The sequence below is a fragment of the Gymnogyps californianus genome, chromosome 3 (assembly GCF_018139145.2).
Source record: "Gymnogyps californianus isolate 813 chromosome 3, ASM1813914v2, whole genome shotgun sequence".
Classification (NCBI taxonomy): Eukaryota; Metazoa; Chordata; class Aves; order Accipitriformes; family Cathartidae; genus Gymnogyps; species Gymnogyps californianus.
The window spans coordinates 87,059,380-87,074,515 of NC_059473.1; the positions used below are offsets into that span (position 1 = coordinate 87,059,380).

The window sequence follows — 15,136 nt, forward strand, 5'->3', positions numbered from 1 at the left end:
CTGCAGCCGGTCATGTCCCCTGCAGCTCAGGGAGTGGATGTGCCTTCAAGAATGGTGTTTTACAGCTCATGGTTTGTCCCAGAGAGGAGAAATCACTGCTATGCCGATAAGGTGGAAGTTGTGACGCAAGCCTGTTTGTTGCAGGACTTCACCATGACGCTTTATCTGAGGCACTACTGGAAAGACGAGAGGCTGTCCTTCCCCAGCACCAACAACCAAAGCATGACCTTTGACGGCAGGCTGGTGAAGAAGATCTGGGTCCCTGACATGTTCTTTGTCCACTCCAAGCGTTCCTTCATCCATGACACCACCACAGACAACGTCATGCTGCGGGTCCAGCCAGATGGGAAGGTACTTTATAGCCTCAGGTAAAGCTGCATTCGGTCAATGCGAGCTATTAGTGGAGTGAGAGAGAAAGCGGTTTAGTTGATTCCTGTATTGTGTTTTGCATGACTTCATACTAAAAAAAATATAAAAAAGAATGAATGTGCTGACTATCCACCGACACATGAGTCCCTGTGCAAGTTCATTAAGTGCCTGTCGCAGGAAGCCAATTTCTATGCCAACGTTGCTGGTTCCACCAGTATCCCTTCACCTTGCGTGCGTGGTTAGCCCCTGCTCCTGCTGTCAGGAAACTGTGGCCAGGAGCGGCAGTCCCTCGGGGCAGCTCACTGGGGACCAGCCCTGCGGGGCACTGCTGAAGAGGCAAGGCACAATCTAAGGAAGAGGGCAATGTCTGGTAATAAACAGAAGTCCAGAGCAGCTATAGTTATCCACTTCACTATACAACAAAGTCTCTAGGCCTAGCAAAATATGCAATTTCCATTCTTACAGGTAATTATGAAGAAGTATAAATTATACTGAGCACAACTTTAGCTTTATGATAAGCAACAAAACGGATGGAACATCCTTCAGCACATGAAGTGACAAGCTTCAGAGCAAGGGTATCTAGCTCCTGGTGACTCACACGTATGGCTAGAGCAACCCAAACACTTGACTTTGGCTCTTCCTGCTTTTTGCTCACATTTCATGTGAAATGCATGAAAGCTCCTTGATGAGGAAATTTTGGGTAAACTTTGTTTTGTCCTCTAGTTTGAGGGATGATCCCAATCCTGGCTTTCTCCCTTATTTTGTAACTGGTCGATCAGCTTTGAGAGGAACATTGCTGACCTAAGTCTGAACATTATTAAACCAGGATTTTTTTTCTTTCTAATAAGTAACACTTTCATACTTGGAGATGCTCAGTGAGGAGCATCTGTCAAACTCCAAAAGAAACTAAAATTGGTGCTTCTGTTTTTCTTGGCTGCAGCTCCGTCCGGTTAGAAAACAAGTATTGCCGAATGACCCATAAAAACCTATTAGAGAGGAAATTGCTGTACAATATTCTGATGCAAGACTGTCAACCTTCACAGCAATGAAGTAGCAAAATACATGATAAATAAACAAAGCATCAGATGATAGATAACGTATTCTGAAGGACAAAAAAGAAGGAAAATCTGACTGATAGGAGGTCAGTATCAGCAAGATACATAGATTTAACTAATGATAAGGTTGCAGAACACATTGTTTGGGAAGGCTGTGGAGGTCTTTAAGGGCATGTCAGACAACGACCTTAGGAGTGGCAGAGGTAGAGCTGAGCCTGCCATGAGGTGAGGAGATCAACTTCTCAGCCTGCCAAGGTGTTTTATGATTTTATGAAAGGAAGGCAAGCAAAGCAATTCTTGATTCCCTCTGGGGTATCAGTTTGACAAGAATTTTCTTGTTCTCTGATATTTTTATCTTACTGTTCATTGGAATTCACAGCCTGAACAGTGTCTACCTTCTTGTTATTAAAGCTTTTTCTTCACTAAGCATATTAGACAAGGTTCAGGTGTTCCTTGGGCCTTTGCAAAGTTTGCTCACGTCCTCAGTACAATAAAAAAAGGACAATAAAATGACATAATGTTCAGCTATAGCATGCATGCCTATATACTCTTTCATTTAGCTGCATGATACCAATCATCTGTGTGGCAAGCATTTATGGTTGTCTAAAGAAGATGGGAACAGAAGAATATCAAACTACTCAGATCCTGCCACACACAGTCTTGTGCTTAAACAATTGCCCTGTACAAAATGGTGGTGAACATCTTGAATAGCAAATTGACAGAGTTTCATTATTTTTTTCAGTGGGTTTCATTATTTTTTTCAACTGCAGGTTGGGGTGCTTTATGAATGCTGGGAAAGTATGAATGCTGGTCTGCCCTTAAGAGCAAATGGGTCGTTACTGCCTGCCTGCCTTTGCTGAATGCCTTTGCCTGTAGATTATATTTTTCCTTGGTGTCTGCCTTTTTAAGGTTCTTTGCCAGACTTTGTCTTTTCTTGTCTTGGAAACCACTGTAGGCCTGACTGGCACCTAAACAACAAGTCTGAGCCAAGCACTTTCACTCAAAGGCTAAATCCAGATAGGAAAGCAACATCAGCAGGAACCCGCACATGCGGAAGGACTACTAACATAAGGGACTGCATTGTGTTTTTATCATTATGTGCCAGACGTCTGGCTACCATTAGCCCTGATATAATTCATTAATTCTTCCCCCATTATGATTTATACTTCTATTTTCGTTTACATCCCTAGAGTTCAAGCCAGTTGAGTCAAGATTTATGGATGCTTCCAGTGCAAACACAAAATTATGCTATTAAAAATGAGATAATCAGACTATAGCGAGACCAGAGCTTTTGATTGATGGGGCAGAGCATTTCAGTGGTCTCTGTTGCATACCAGCTCCAGTCCTAACTCGAGGCACTGCCTGTGCCCTCTGGTGGCTGATACCCATGTGTGATCACCGGGTTCTCACTGAGCAGCTGGAAATCCACGGTGTGTGGGGAAAACTACCTGCATCCCTTATGGCACGAGGATGGCTTTGATAAATGTAAATTATTTTATCGTACAAAGCATCCGTTGAAAGCACAGATCTCTGCAGAGAGATGTTTGCTGATAGTCAAAGGGAAGAAGTGCCCTCTCTGCCCTTTCCCATTTTCTTCTCCAATATTTTTGTCATCTAGTAGCAATTTGTAATGGCCTAACTTTCTAGTCACCTTTTCTAACACTAGTTTGCTGAAGAGAAGAAATGGCTTTAGTTAAAGTGGAATGGCTTTAGCTTAATGGAAGGTAATTATTTTCAGTGGACTGTTACTGGCCAGATAGTTAGTTAATAAAAAAACAAGCTCACAGCTTTACTATTTTTCGGTCACGTAAGAAGACAAGTTTTTAATGGAGTGGTTTTTATTATTCCTAGAGTTACAGTAACGGCAATGTGCAACATGGATTTTAGTCGCTTTCCCCTGGACACACAGACATGTTCCCTGGAGATTGAAAGCTGTAAGTAAAGCAGAGGTGTAGGGGAGCCAAGGGCTGCACTCCATGGGCACCCAAACTGTATTCAATTATATCAATAATCATATGGATAATTAAACTGCTGCTACATTCATGGGAGCTCTAACCAGTCAGCAGGCTTCAACACTAAGAAAAACTCCCTGCCCATATTTTTTCACTAGAATTAGAGTGTGTTTGCAACAATGCAGTGTTTTTAAAAAAACAGCTGTGAGCACTGTCCTGCCAGTGTCCCTGAAAGCCAGCCAGGCTGCCCTGCTGCCATGCGGTCCCCAGAGAACCTGGGCCACTTGCCTGCAGGTCAGCAGTCTCCAGGAGCACCTGCTTGCCCACGTGCCCTCAAACACATAAATAAATGGCCCTACACCTTTCAAGTGCACCATCTGCTCATCCATGGTGTAGAAACTGTGATGGGGCGGTGACATTAATCACCTTCCTCTTACATTTCTTATGCCTGTTTGAGATAAACCCAGCTTATACCCACATGTAGCTCCTTTGTCCCAAGTATGACGCACATACAAATTGGCTAGATTTCTTACAGTGACATTTTAAACTTTTAGCTTTTCAGGAGGTTTTTTCTTCTCCTTCTTCAGCTTGCAATATGAAATTATAATCTTAATTCAGTTTTAATATATTAATGTGTGATTTTTTTCTCCCTGTCTGGGAAGAGCTGCTACTAAACCCATCTGAAAGGATTAACGTTACTATATTTCCACATACATTAAAAAACCAAGACCTGTAATGTTCATGTGTGCATCACAGGCAGAAATTTTACCTGAGTTTTTCCTCCTGCATGCCTCAGACCATTGATAGCTTGTTCCTCCCATTGCCCCAAGCAGGCTCTTTCCTCTAAGTCTCCTTTCCTTTGCTTCTGATTTTGCGACATTTATAAAGGCTAGTTTTTCAAGTTCTGATGTGGTGGGCTACCTGACACACATATTATGTGTGCAAAATTATGATGAGAGAAACAGAAGGGTTTACAAAACGCACCAGGCATCAGGCCTGAGGGCTGTGACAATGAGCTAGTCCACTCCCTGCCACATCCATACCCACCATCGGCGTGGCTCTCAGCTAGGTGAAGGCATTTGGCCTTTTCAGCCGGGACCTCACAGGTAGCCTGGAAGGTGTGTGAGCACACCCTGGGCTGTGGGTGTGATAGCAGCTGGCTCAGTGCACTGCACCGAGGTTTGCTCTGCTCCCTTAGATGCCTACACTGAAGATGACCTCATGCTCTACTGGAAGAACGGGAACGATTCCCTAAAAACAGATGAGAGGATATCGCTGTCCCAGTTCCTGATCCAGGAGTTTCACACCACCACAAAGCTCGCTTTTTACAGCAGCACAGGTGGGTAGCGCAGTGCCTGCCAGAGAGTGGGCTGGGGGAAGGGGTGCAAACTGTCCCTCTCGACCTTGGCCATGGAGGACTGTCCATTGGGAGGTCTCCCTGTGGCCCATCAGATCTGCCTCTCTTCTATGCTGGGGCTGCTGTCCCTGCCACAGACTTCCATCTGGATGGTTATGTAGTCTGGAAAGACAATCCCTCTTCAAGATCACACCAAGCCTTAGCATGAATTAAACTCTCTGAGTGCACAGGTTATATTGACTTCTCTGGAAGATACGGTCCTGAGAGACACTTTGACTTTGATAGTTGGTTCAGTAAGGAGTCTTTTCTGTAAATTACAATGATCTGTGGTCATTAACTGTGTTTTCCTAAAAGCAACTGAGGCGCTATTCCCCAATATAACATCACCTTATCTGAAAGTAGTGTGATGTTGGTGTGACTTCTCTTTTTCCTTCTCTCTGTTACACAGGGTGGTACAATCGCCTCTATATAAACTTCACTTTACGCCGACACATCTTCTTCTTCTTGCTCCAGACCTACTTCCCTGCCACCCTCATGGTCATGTTGTCCTGGGTGTCTTTCTGGATTGATCGCCGAGCAGTTCCTGCTAGAGTCCCGTTAGGTAAAAGCAATCTTGTACTCAGCAGACCTAAGAGACAATTGCTGCAACTGCAGCCTTAACCATCAAGATGAAATCCCCTGTGCTATGCACTGCCCGCGCATTGCCTTGTGGCACGGAAATCAGCTATGCCACACGTGTGTCCCTGTCGTGGTTTAACCCCAGTCAGCAACTCAGCACCACGCAGCCATTTCCCCCTCCCCCTCCCAGTGGGGTAAGGAGGAGGAAAGCAAAGGAAAAAAAAGTAAAACTCGTGGGTTGAGATAAGAACAGTTTAATAACTAAAGTAAAATATAATACTAACAATAGCAATAATGAAATATAATAATAATAATAGTAATGAAAAGGAATGCAACAAAAAAAAGGAAGGGGGGGGAAGGAAAAAAACCAGTGATACACAATGCAATTGCTCACCACCCGCTGACCGATGCCCAGTTAGTTTCCGAACCACGATCCGCGCCTCCCGGCCAACTCCCCCCTGTTTATATACTGGGCATGACGTTCCATGGTATGGAATACCCCTTTGGCTAGTTCGGGTCAGCTGCCCCGGCTCTGCTCCCTCCCAGCTTCTTGCACACCTGCTTGCTGGCAGAGCACAGGAGACTGAAAAGTCCTTGGCTTAAGATAAGCGCTACTTAGCGACAACTAAAACATCAGAGTGTTATCAACATCATTCTCACACCAAATCCAAAACACAGCACTGTACCAGCTACTGAAAAGAAAGTTAACTCTGTCCCAGCCGAAACCAGGACAGTCCCCCATGCAGGGGACTGGCCATGGTACAAACTCTCCATCTGCCTTGCAGTGCCAAGCGAATTGCCTTCCCTGCTTGCACAAGCACTAGCTGCACACGGTGCAAAGCAGAAAACAAACGTCCCGCTCTCCTTTTATTGCTGAAAAAGACAGGGCACGTATAGACCCAAAGTGTCAGTATCCTTCAGAGACTTCAGTGAGCAAGAAGGTGAAAATCGGTATTAGCAGCCCTAACAAAATTTCAGTTTATTGAGTTTTGCTAGAGGAGGGAGGGTGGAGGTAACACAGTCAGCTGAGCTGCGCTGTTCAACTTGTTAAATGAGTTTACAGTGCAGTGTGAGGGATTCAGCTTCCACTTTTGCAGCATCTTTCAGACAGATGAAGCCATATGTCAGAGGAATCCCCATGGGAGCAGAACTATGATATAGACATAAATCTTCTTCTGAAGTGGATGCTTTGCCCTTAGCAAAGTGCTGTTTGTGTTTTTGCAGACTTTGAGCCCAAGCTTGCTTCTGCTTATTGCGGGCAACAAACCTCAGGATTTTATTTATTGTTAAAATCATATTCCTCAGTGAAGAGGATATATAGAGGCATAACAGAGATGGCAATGGGGCAGTTATCCGTGTCTGTGTTTAGAAACAGCATCCATTGCCTGGAGACATCATTAAAAGGAGCATAAGGGTTTGGGCCATGGCTTTTCAGAAGATGTAGGCACTGCCTTTAGCAGTACATTTTAGCACCTAGCTACTGCTGTGAATTCAGTCCTTAGTGCTTATATACATCATTTCAACTTCCCAAGGGATCATTAATGTGACATAATCAGCCCTTGAAATAAGAGGCCCTCAGAGCCAGGATAACACCAAACTACTGGGGCTCCAGCCCTTGCTGATTGTGCTCATTGTGCTCGCCCATGGCGTAACGTGGGGCAGCATTGCTCTGTGGGGCCCCATTAGTCTCTGCTCTTGCTCCGGGGAAGGCACAGACCAGGCGTGAGAGCTGGCTGGTGAATTCCATGACTTCCCACGAAGCAGGACTTCCCAGAAGCAGATGGAAAACACAGGCCTGGGGAAACTGGTGGAAGCAGCAGCAGCAGCAGACAGACTTTGCTTGTGCCCATGCTGCAGAGGGGTTGAACTAGAAGCTGAGATACTCAGAATCATAGAGTCATAGAATACCTCGAGTTCGAAGGGAGCCACAAGGATCATCGAGTCCAACTCAATGTACTTGCACCCCTCCAGGGACTGTCCTGAGCCTGGAGATGGGGTGCAGCCAGCACAGGGTCAGAGCGCTGCTGCCTGGCCATGGGGTGGGAGGCTGGTGGTGTGGCGAGGAACCAGGCTAGCAACACCCTGAGACCAGAACTAGACCTGTTTTCACCAAAAAGACAAGAAAACCCCAGTTAGAAATCAGGGCTGCCTGGACCTTCCTCAGGCAGTGAAACCCATTACCCAAATGCAAAAAACAATACTGCAAGGTAAATTCAGATGTCAGGAAATTGTAACGACAGCTGTATTTGTGATGAGGAGTCTGGTTTGAAAGTGTCTTACAGTCTCTCTGCTGGTGTATTCCCAGGGATAACCACTGTGCTGACCATGTCCACGATCATCACTGGGGTGAACGCCTCCATGCCTCGTGTTTCCTACATCAAAGCAGTGGACATTTACCTGTGGGTCAGTTTTGTGTTCGTCTTCCTCTCGGTACTGGAATACGCAGCAGTGAATTACCTGACTACGGTGCAAGAGCGGAAGGAGAGGAAACTGCGGGACAAGGTGAGGTTTTCTATTTTCGATGCAGCTTTATGCCCCTGGGAAAAGGTATGGCAAATGTCTGGAAATGTTCAAAAGTTTGCAACTACAGTGTGCTGCTCTCAGCTGCCTGGGGAGAACGCAGTGCACGCAAAAAGACACCAGCAGTAAGGCATTCCGGGTTATAAAGATTTGCTACAGACAACCCACACCCAAGCTCTTTCTTCAGAGTCTGAGGATGCTAGCTCCCTCTACATATAGTCCTCCACTGCCTGTATAAATGGGATAGGTTTTAGGATTTTACCTTTAAATATTTTTTTATACTGAAGATCCAAACCTGTGAATAGCACCAGATGGATACTGCGTTTTGGATTTCAGATAACACGGCAGATATCCCCCACCTTTCTCCAGGCACAGTCTAAATTTACCCAATGGTCCAAACTTCCCCCTTCTGCCTTCGTTACATTAAATGATAACCACTCAAAATTTCAGCCTAAGCTCCTCTCTTCAAATGGAGCAAGCCTCATACATTCCTCCTTGTGGTTTCCCTCTGCCCTCTTCTCTGATTTTCTCAGCTTCAAGGTACAGGTCCAACCTTTATTTACACCCTGATAGCCATACTTAAGCCAAATGAGCTTTTCCACAGATAGCCCCGCTCTCTCCCTGACTGCGCTGTGTCTTGCAGACATGAAAATGGAGAAGGAAAAAGCTGCTGCCCAGCTCCATCCTCTTGTTCTCCCTTTTGTGCCCCAGCAGTCTGAAATCCCCAGGCTTGTCCCCTCCTCTGCTTTTGTAAGGAGAAAAGGGATGTCTGTGTATCTCTGGACACAACTCAAAACCATCCTGCACTTACCTGTGTCCCCAGCTTCCCTGTGCGTGCAGCCTACCTCAGCCTCGGCCCATGATGATGGACGGCAGTTACAACGACGGGGATGTGAACGAACTGGGGCACTACGTGTCCGAGAACGGAGACAAACAAGACCGAATGATGGTGCAGCTGGCGCTGGGGTCTGAGAGGGGCTCAGGCAGGAGGAAAAACCAGAGATACGTCAGCATGCGGATCGACACGCATGCCATCGACAAGTACTCCAGGATAATATTCCCTGGTGCATACATTCTATTTAATTTGATATACTGGTCCATTTTTTCATAAATATATGTAACTTCTGTAGTCACAGAGCGTTGTGACATTAAGTGAAAGTACAGTCTCATAGGCTAACAGAAACAAAATGGAGAATTGTTTTAATTGGAAGGAAGATTGATTTTTTTCAGGATTTAGGTTTTTTTTATTAGATGCAACTCATCTGTGGCATAAATAATTGTGCAAGTTTCACATTTCAGCAAAATATAGGATATACAATCTAAAATTTTATACTTATTTAAAGCTGTGCTATGTTCCTTCTTGTGCCTCACAGGCCACTGTAAACTATTTTAACAAGTGACTATAATTGCCAGTTGCTTATATATGGTGCATCCTCCATTTTGTGCCCCTGAAATCCTAATCCTCTAAGTACCTGAGTGCATGCATCTCTCAACTCAGCAGACTTATCACGTTCAATACCAATAAATACAAGAATATGCAAATACTTGTGTGTTTGCAGGATGAGGCAGAAATGGTCATTACAAACACAAAATACACAGTACCAGGAAACACTTTGGCAAGGTTATTGATGGCTACAGCTTGCTTTCACTGCTTAATGCATGCTGCCCTAGCAGTACTGCACTGACAGGTCCACGTAGAAATACTTTCAGACTTGTGCTTTGTCTTGATCATATTTGAAACAAAGAAATCTTTCCAAGCTGTTTTGACTATCTTTTTAAAATATGACTTGCAATGTACATTTACTAAGGAATGAACAAAAGCCAGACTTCCTGCAGCGCTAACCAAATCCTCTGGGAAACACAGGAGCTCTGCTTGGATTTGCTTATTTGGGTCAGTGAGAGTTTTGCTCTTGAGTTTCCTGGGAGAGGAAGCAGGTTTCTCTGCAAAATGATGCAGTGAAGACAATCAGGTGTCTACGAAAAGAATAAAACTACTCCAGGAGAAGCCTCTTTTCTCTGAGAGTGTCTGGGCATTACTGGTCTGTACAACCTGAGAACCTGTAGCAGCCTGCAAAGCCACTAGTAATTGTACTCCCTTCCACGAAAAGCCTAGTTCATCTGGTTTTAGTAAAAGCATGATAGAAAGGTGCTCAGCAGCTGACAAAGCAGTAGTAAGGACTTTATATTTGAGTTACTAAAGATACCATGCCAAAAACTTTGGAATGAAGTAAAAAGGAGCTTCTACCATAAGACAGCAGCTCCATTGCAGACCCAGGTACAACTAACCGACCCTGCTTTCATGCTGCATCCATCCCCCCGGCACCCTACAGCCCACCATGCCCTTGGAGCAGGCTCAGCACCCTCCAGGGCAGGAGCAAGGAGACATAACTGGAGCTGGGGGCACTCAGCATTGACTTAAGTCCCAACTCTCCATCACAGTTTCTGCAGAGCAGCCAGTATAAATACTCCATATGGAAAAGGCAATATCTGTAATGCAGAAGTAATAAAATATTTCAGGAAAACAAGAATCAGTTGAATGGAATCAGGGGCCTTTACAATAACAGGAACACCAAAGGTGTCTCAGAAAGCGTGGTCGTTCACTTGGTCTGCTGCCACGTGTTATACATCTACATCCACAAAGCTAACTGAGGGTTTGGATTAACAGGACTTTAAACACATGCACACTTTTGCACACAATTACAAAATTCATTATTCCCTGCACAGCAGATGCTGTTGTCTTTTACAGGTGTAGCTGCTCTGAGAATCAGGCCAAAGCAGTTGTGTCTCCAAAAGGAAGGTGAATCTTCTTATATGAAATCTGCCCTGACCTGACTGATCTGCCACTCTACCATTAGGCTCATGACACAGACATTGCAGTTGTCTGAACACTGCTGGTTGTTGCTTTAATTTCCTATGCAAATAAATGTCATGCAAACATACTCAGCATTTCTTACAACTGCTAAAATCATGACCTGCAAAACTACCTATGCTCATCTTGCACTTAGAGCCTACAGCCTATGCTCCATAGGTAAGGCAAAGAAATCACAAAAGCTAAAAATCATTAAAAGACACACCCACCCACAAGATAGTTTTACTACTCATTTCTACACAACTTTTTTTCACATACACAGACTATCTTAGCTTCGTTTTACCAAGTTTCCTTCATATCATATTATTCTGCAGTAGGTTTTTTCAAGAGATTAAAAAAAAAAACTATTTTCTTAAATCATAAACATTTCAGTCAAATGAAGGTAGAAAGGTCGCTCTGGCAAAAGCAGATGAAAGGCTGGCCACCACGTTTGGCCACCCTACTTTATTCCTTATTCCAATGGCACCTTCCCCTACAAATAGCTCCAAGATTTCTTGGACCCTACTTGCACAGGAATGTATTTAGATTCTCAGTATTGTAAGGACCCATTTATTTCTACAATTTAAGAACAGCATGAACAGGAGTGCCAGATTTTACAGTAAGCTCTCCAGCCTCATAAGAAGCTTAATATTTATGTAGTTTGCTGCAGTACTGTACATTCCTTTATAGACTCAATCTCATACTACATACATTATTTGGCATCTGACCAGTATATTAAGGGAGCTTTTGAAGATACAAATGGGAGCTGGACTTTTGAATTCCCTGGCTTTCAGTGGGAGACTGTTTCTAGCTTCTCATGTGATTTTCAAAGTTTCCCTTCCAGCACATCTCCCTAAACAGATTCCCCAACCTCCATGTTTGGATTTACATTGTTAATTTACTTGTGTTTTATTTGGGAAACTCTAGTGCCTTTTCAGTCTTATATAAATGTGTATATAGATGTATTCTATAAGTACAGGATATGTTATATACAGCCTGTGTTTGCTATAAACAACTGTACTCAAACACATTTACACACAGTTTTTTTTGCTTTTAACCTTTTAGTGTATGTTTTTTGTATCCAATCATTAACACTCTGCTCCTTTCCATTTCCACAATACATCAGAGTGATTTGTTTGTTTTTGTTTATTTCTAGAAACACTCAAAATCACAATAAAACTTCAAATTTGTACAGCATTGTGTGTTTTCTACCTTCAAAAGAACAATCTCCATGGGTTTATACATGTATGTAAGATCTTTTTGCTCAGGACCCAATCCAGTCAAATACCAAATGTCCTTAAATCTTGTGATGCTGGTAGGGCTGGAGAGCCCTGGGATTTCACAGGCAGGGCTCTGACAAGAAGCCTGCCTGCAAACTCAAAATCATCGAGAAGATGACCCCAGGCTGTGTGTGTGTGTGTTACAGTCCTTGTTCTTCTTCCTTAGGCTGACAATTTGCAATACAATTCAGACCAAGTTCTTGGAGGTTAACCCAAAGCCCAGCCTGGGATGATGCTGTTTTTAAAAGTTGAAATGTATTGGCAGGTCTGTGTGGATTATGGATAGACACAAGTTCTGCCTGGGAGCAGGTCTAGATTAAGAGCTTTGGAGACTGAAGCCTTTAATAGTCTTTAAGGATGCTGATAATTACTGACAGGGTGAAGCAGCAAGGAGGCAAACTTCAGTCAGCAACAGACAGAATAGTGAGAAGGCATGAAGAAAGATCAATGATCTCTTTTCTTCCCCAGTAAAAGGATATTCTCACAATAATCAGATCATTAGATGTCTCTCTCTCTACATGCTGCATGCCCAAGCAAGTGATTCTCTCAGTACAAAACAGATCCAAATTCCCTGCAAGCCCTGATGAGCAAGTAGAAACCCCTGGGACTCCCCTCTCCTGCACTCTTGGCAACATGGTATTTGATGGAGCACTGAAGAAGCAGCAAAGAGAAACGAAAAGCAACTGAGAGACCACCTGTACCAGGTGTTCCACAGTGGGACACAAGTAGCTCAGTGGCAGTACAACACGAGGGCCATTCAGATGCTGAAACAAATCCGTGAAAGCCAACAAATTGCAGGGTGTGAAGCATGTTCCAGTCTAAGAACCGAACATATATATAAACAGGTAAACTAAGGCAAATTACAACTCCTGACGAATTTTAAGTACTTATCAGTTATGAAACAAGACTCCAGCACTGTAATTCTGATGAACATGTACTATGTTTGTGTGCTTTTATCCTTCGACAGGGTCTTGAGAAGCTAAGAGATGAGCCGTTACTACATTTGCCAGTTACCTTTGAGACTAAGCAGCTGAAAAGATAACTTTGTATAGGTACTCCAGAGCAATCATAAATGACAGCACCGCATAAACGGCTGTTGAGACTACCTGCAACCATGTGGACTTCATTCTTTCGTAGGACTGAGGCATTTGGCTTCTCACTGTATTTTTAAATAAGGACATTCAGATGCAGTTGTGGCTGAGAAAAAATCCTTGATGAGTTTGTCAGATACTTTTGGCTTCCGTTAGTGCCTAAAGGCATCTAAAATGGCAGCAATCTTACCTAACTTTGGCTTAGTAGAGAGTTTGGGTAAGAACTCTTAAGAGGGACGCACTTCTGCTACCCAATAAAAAAACAACAAAATGTGGGTGCCAACAGCAGTCAGACAGGCTGGCAGACAAAGGCTCTGTGGAGGGCTGCTACTTTCAGGACCAGGAAATAGTAAACCTTAGGGAAATACAAGGAATCATGTAGATTGACTTTTTTATTTTAAAATTATTTAATTGTAAACACTTTGCTCTAAATAAAAATCTGTTTTAAAGAATGGTGTTAGCAAGTTATGAGAAGATCACTCAATGAATACTAAACAAAGACTTACTTCAACAGCTAATGTGTTATGACTCTTCTTCACAGGAACACAGTCTTGCTCTGTGACTGCAATGTAATCAGGTACAGAGCACTCAGACAATGGGAATGAAATGATTACAGAAATATGATTCACAGGAACGTAAAGCTGCTTCCCACTTACTGTTTGAAGGCAGGCTGCTGGACCCTTCTACACCAGGTAGCTTAACTCAGCAGGTTACAAGTTCTCTCCTTCAAATCTTTTCATAAAAAGAAATCCATTGCATTTCATGGTTTACTTTGTTCTGTTTTAAACCAGGCACCTCTTTTACTCAAGTTCTAGGCCAGACATTAAATAAGGAAACACTGTAGCTTGGTAGGCTGGCAGAGGCTTTAAGTTCTTCACCAAGTCTGGACATAATCACCTCATCCTTAAAAAGCTGTGATTTGCTATCAGCTGTTCAGAACCATTTCAGCAATTACAGTTTATTACCTACACATTTTGATTCATTGCTAAAAGTACTATTCTTGACAAATATTCCAATATTCTCAAATTACAAACAGCTTGGGGAAGACTGCAGTTAGGGAAACTTAAAAACCATGCCAGGTATTTTCATATACACATGATTTATGAGCACAAATTACTGAAAATTGAAGTGAGTTTTATTCCCACAGGAAATAAATTTCTCTCATATACAGTATCATTGTGATAGTAAAATCCTAACATTAATCTCAAACTGCTTTAGTTCTGGACCTTAAGAACAAACATTGAGATACAGATCAGCATTAACTTGCCTGGGAAAGTTGAAAAGTCTCTATCCTTGGAAGCTTCCAGGATTCAGTAAATGAAGCCAAGCTCACCTGATCCAGTGCTGGTGATAATCCCACTTCAAGCTGGAGGCTGGACCAGGTTTAGCCTAAGAAAGATCCTCCAGAGAACCCCCCCCCAAGCACCATTCCTATTATTCTATGGATTCTAACATGTTTTAATAGCTAAAACAGCCCTAAGCTTATAAAGACTACCATTAAACATTGTATTTGAAAAGCATTAACCCTCATAAAAAAACTGGTCACTATGGCAGACCGAAACGGAAAGCTTCAAACACTCTCACTCTTACATAATCATACCAAACTGGGGGGGGGCTGGAATCAAACACGCTATTCAAATGAAGTCATGCAGCATCCCAATATTAATCAAAGGACAAGAAAATTCAGTCACAGTTAAACTGCTTTATTGATACCAACTCATCTTTAAGCAGCTCTTCAGTTTCATTTTAATTCCAGCAATGATTACAACAAAATTAAGACATGCTTTTAGTGCAGAAATGTTTAATTAAATGATCTTGGACATGATGCAGCCAACAGCCAGCCACTGTGGGCAAGAGAACCGAGAAGGCTGTAATGCACATCAGCTTGTAAGAAACACAACAACACAGCGTGTATTGCTATCCCTGGGATCCCAACACTCCATCTTAAAAACAGCAAAGCAAGAAGTTAAGCAGTTCATGCAGGAGGAAATAAAAAGCCACATATGCTAAGCTAGCTTGTTAATCCAGTAAAACTTAACGAATTGT

The 15,136-nt window shown here is 43.2% G+C and overlaps 1 protein-coding gene across 2 annotated transcripts in view; it reads left to right on the top strand.

The window, feature by feature from the left end:
• Positions 1-8,982, top strand: part of LOC127014331 (gamma-aminobutyric acid receptor subunit rho-1) — a 30,497-nt gene extending 21,515 nt beyond the window's left edge. For both annotated transcript variants that reach the window (XM_050893647.1, XM_050893648.1), the window contains 6 exons: positions 145-368; positions 3,276-3,358; positions 4,575-4,715; positions 5,182-5,334; positions 7,657-7,853; positions 8,695-8,982. In XM_050893647.1, the coding sequence (XP_050749604.1) occupies positions 145-368; positions 3,276-3,358; positions 4,575-4,715; positions 5,182-5,334; positions 7,657-7,853; positions 8,695-8,982 (1,086 nt within the window). The remainder of the gene's footprint in view (positions 1-144; positions 369-3,275; positions 3,359-4,574; positions 4,716-5,181; positions 5,335-7,656; positions 7,854-8,694) is intronic.
• The last annotated feature ends 6,154 nt before the right edge of the window (positions 8,983-15,136 follow it).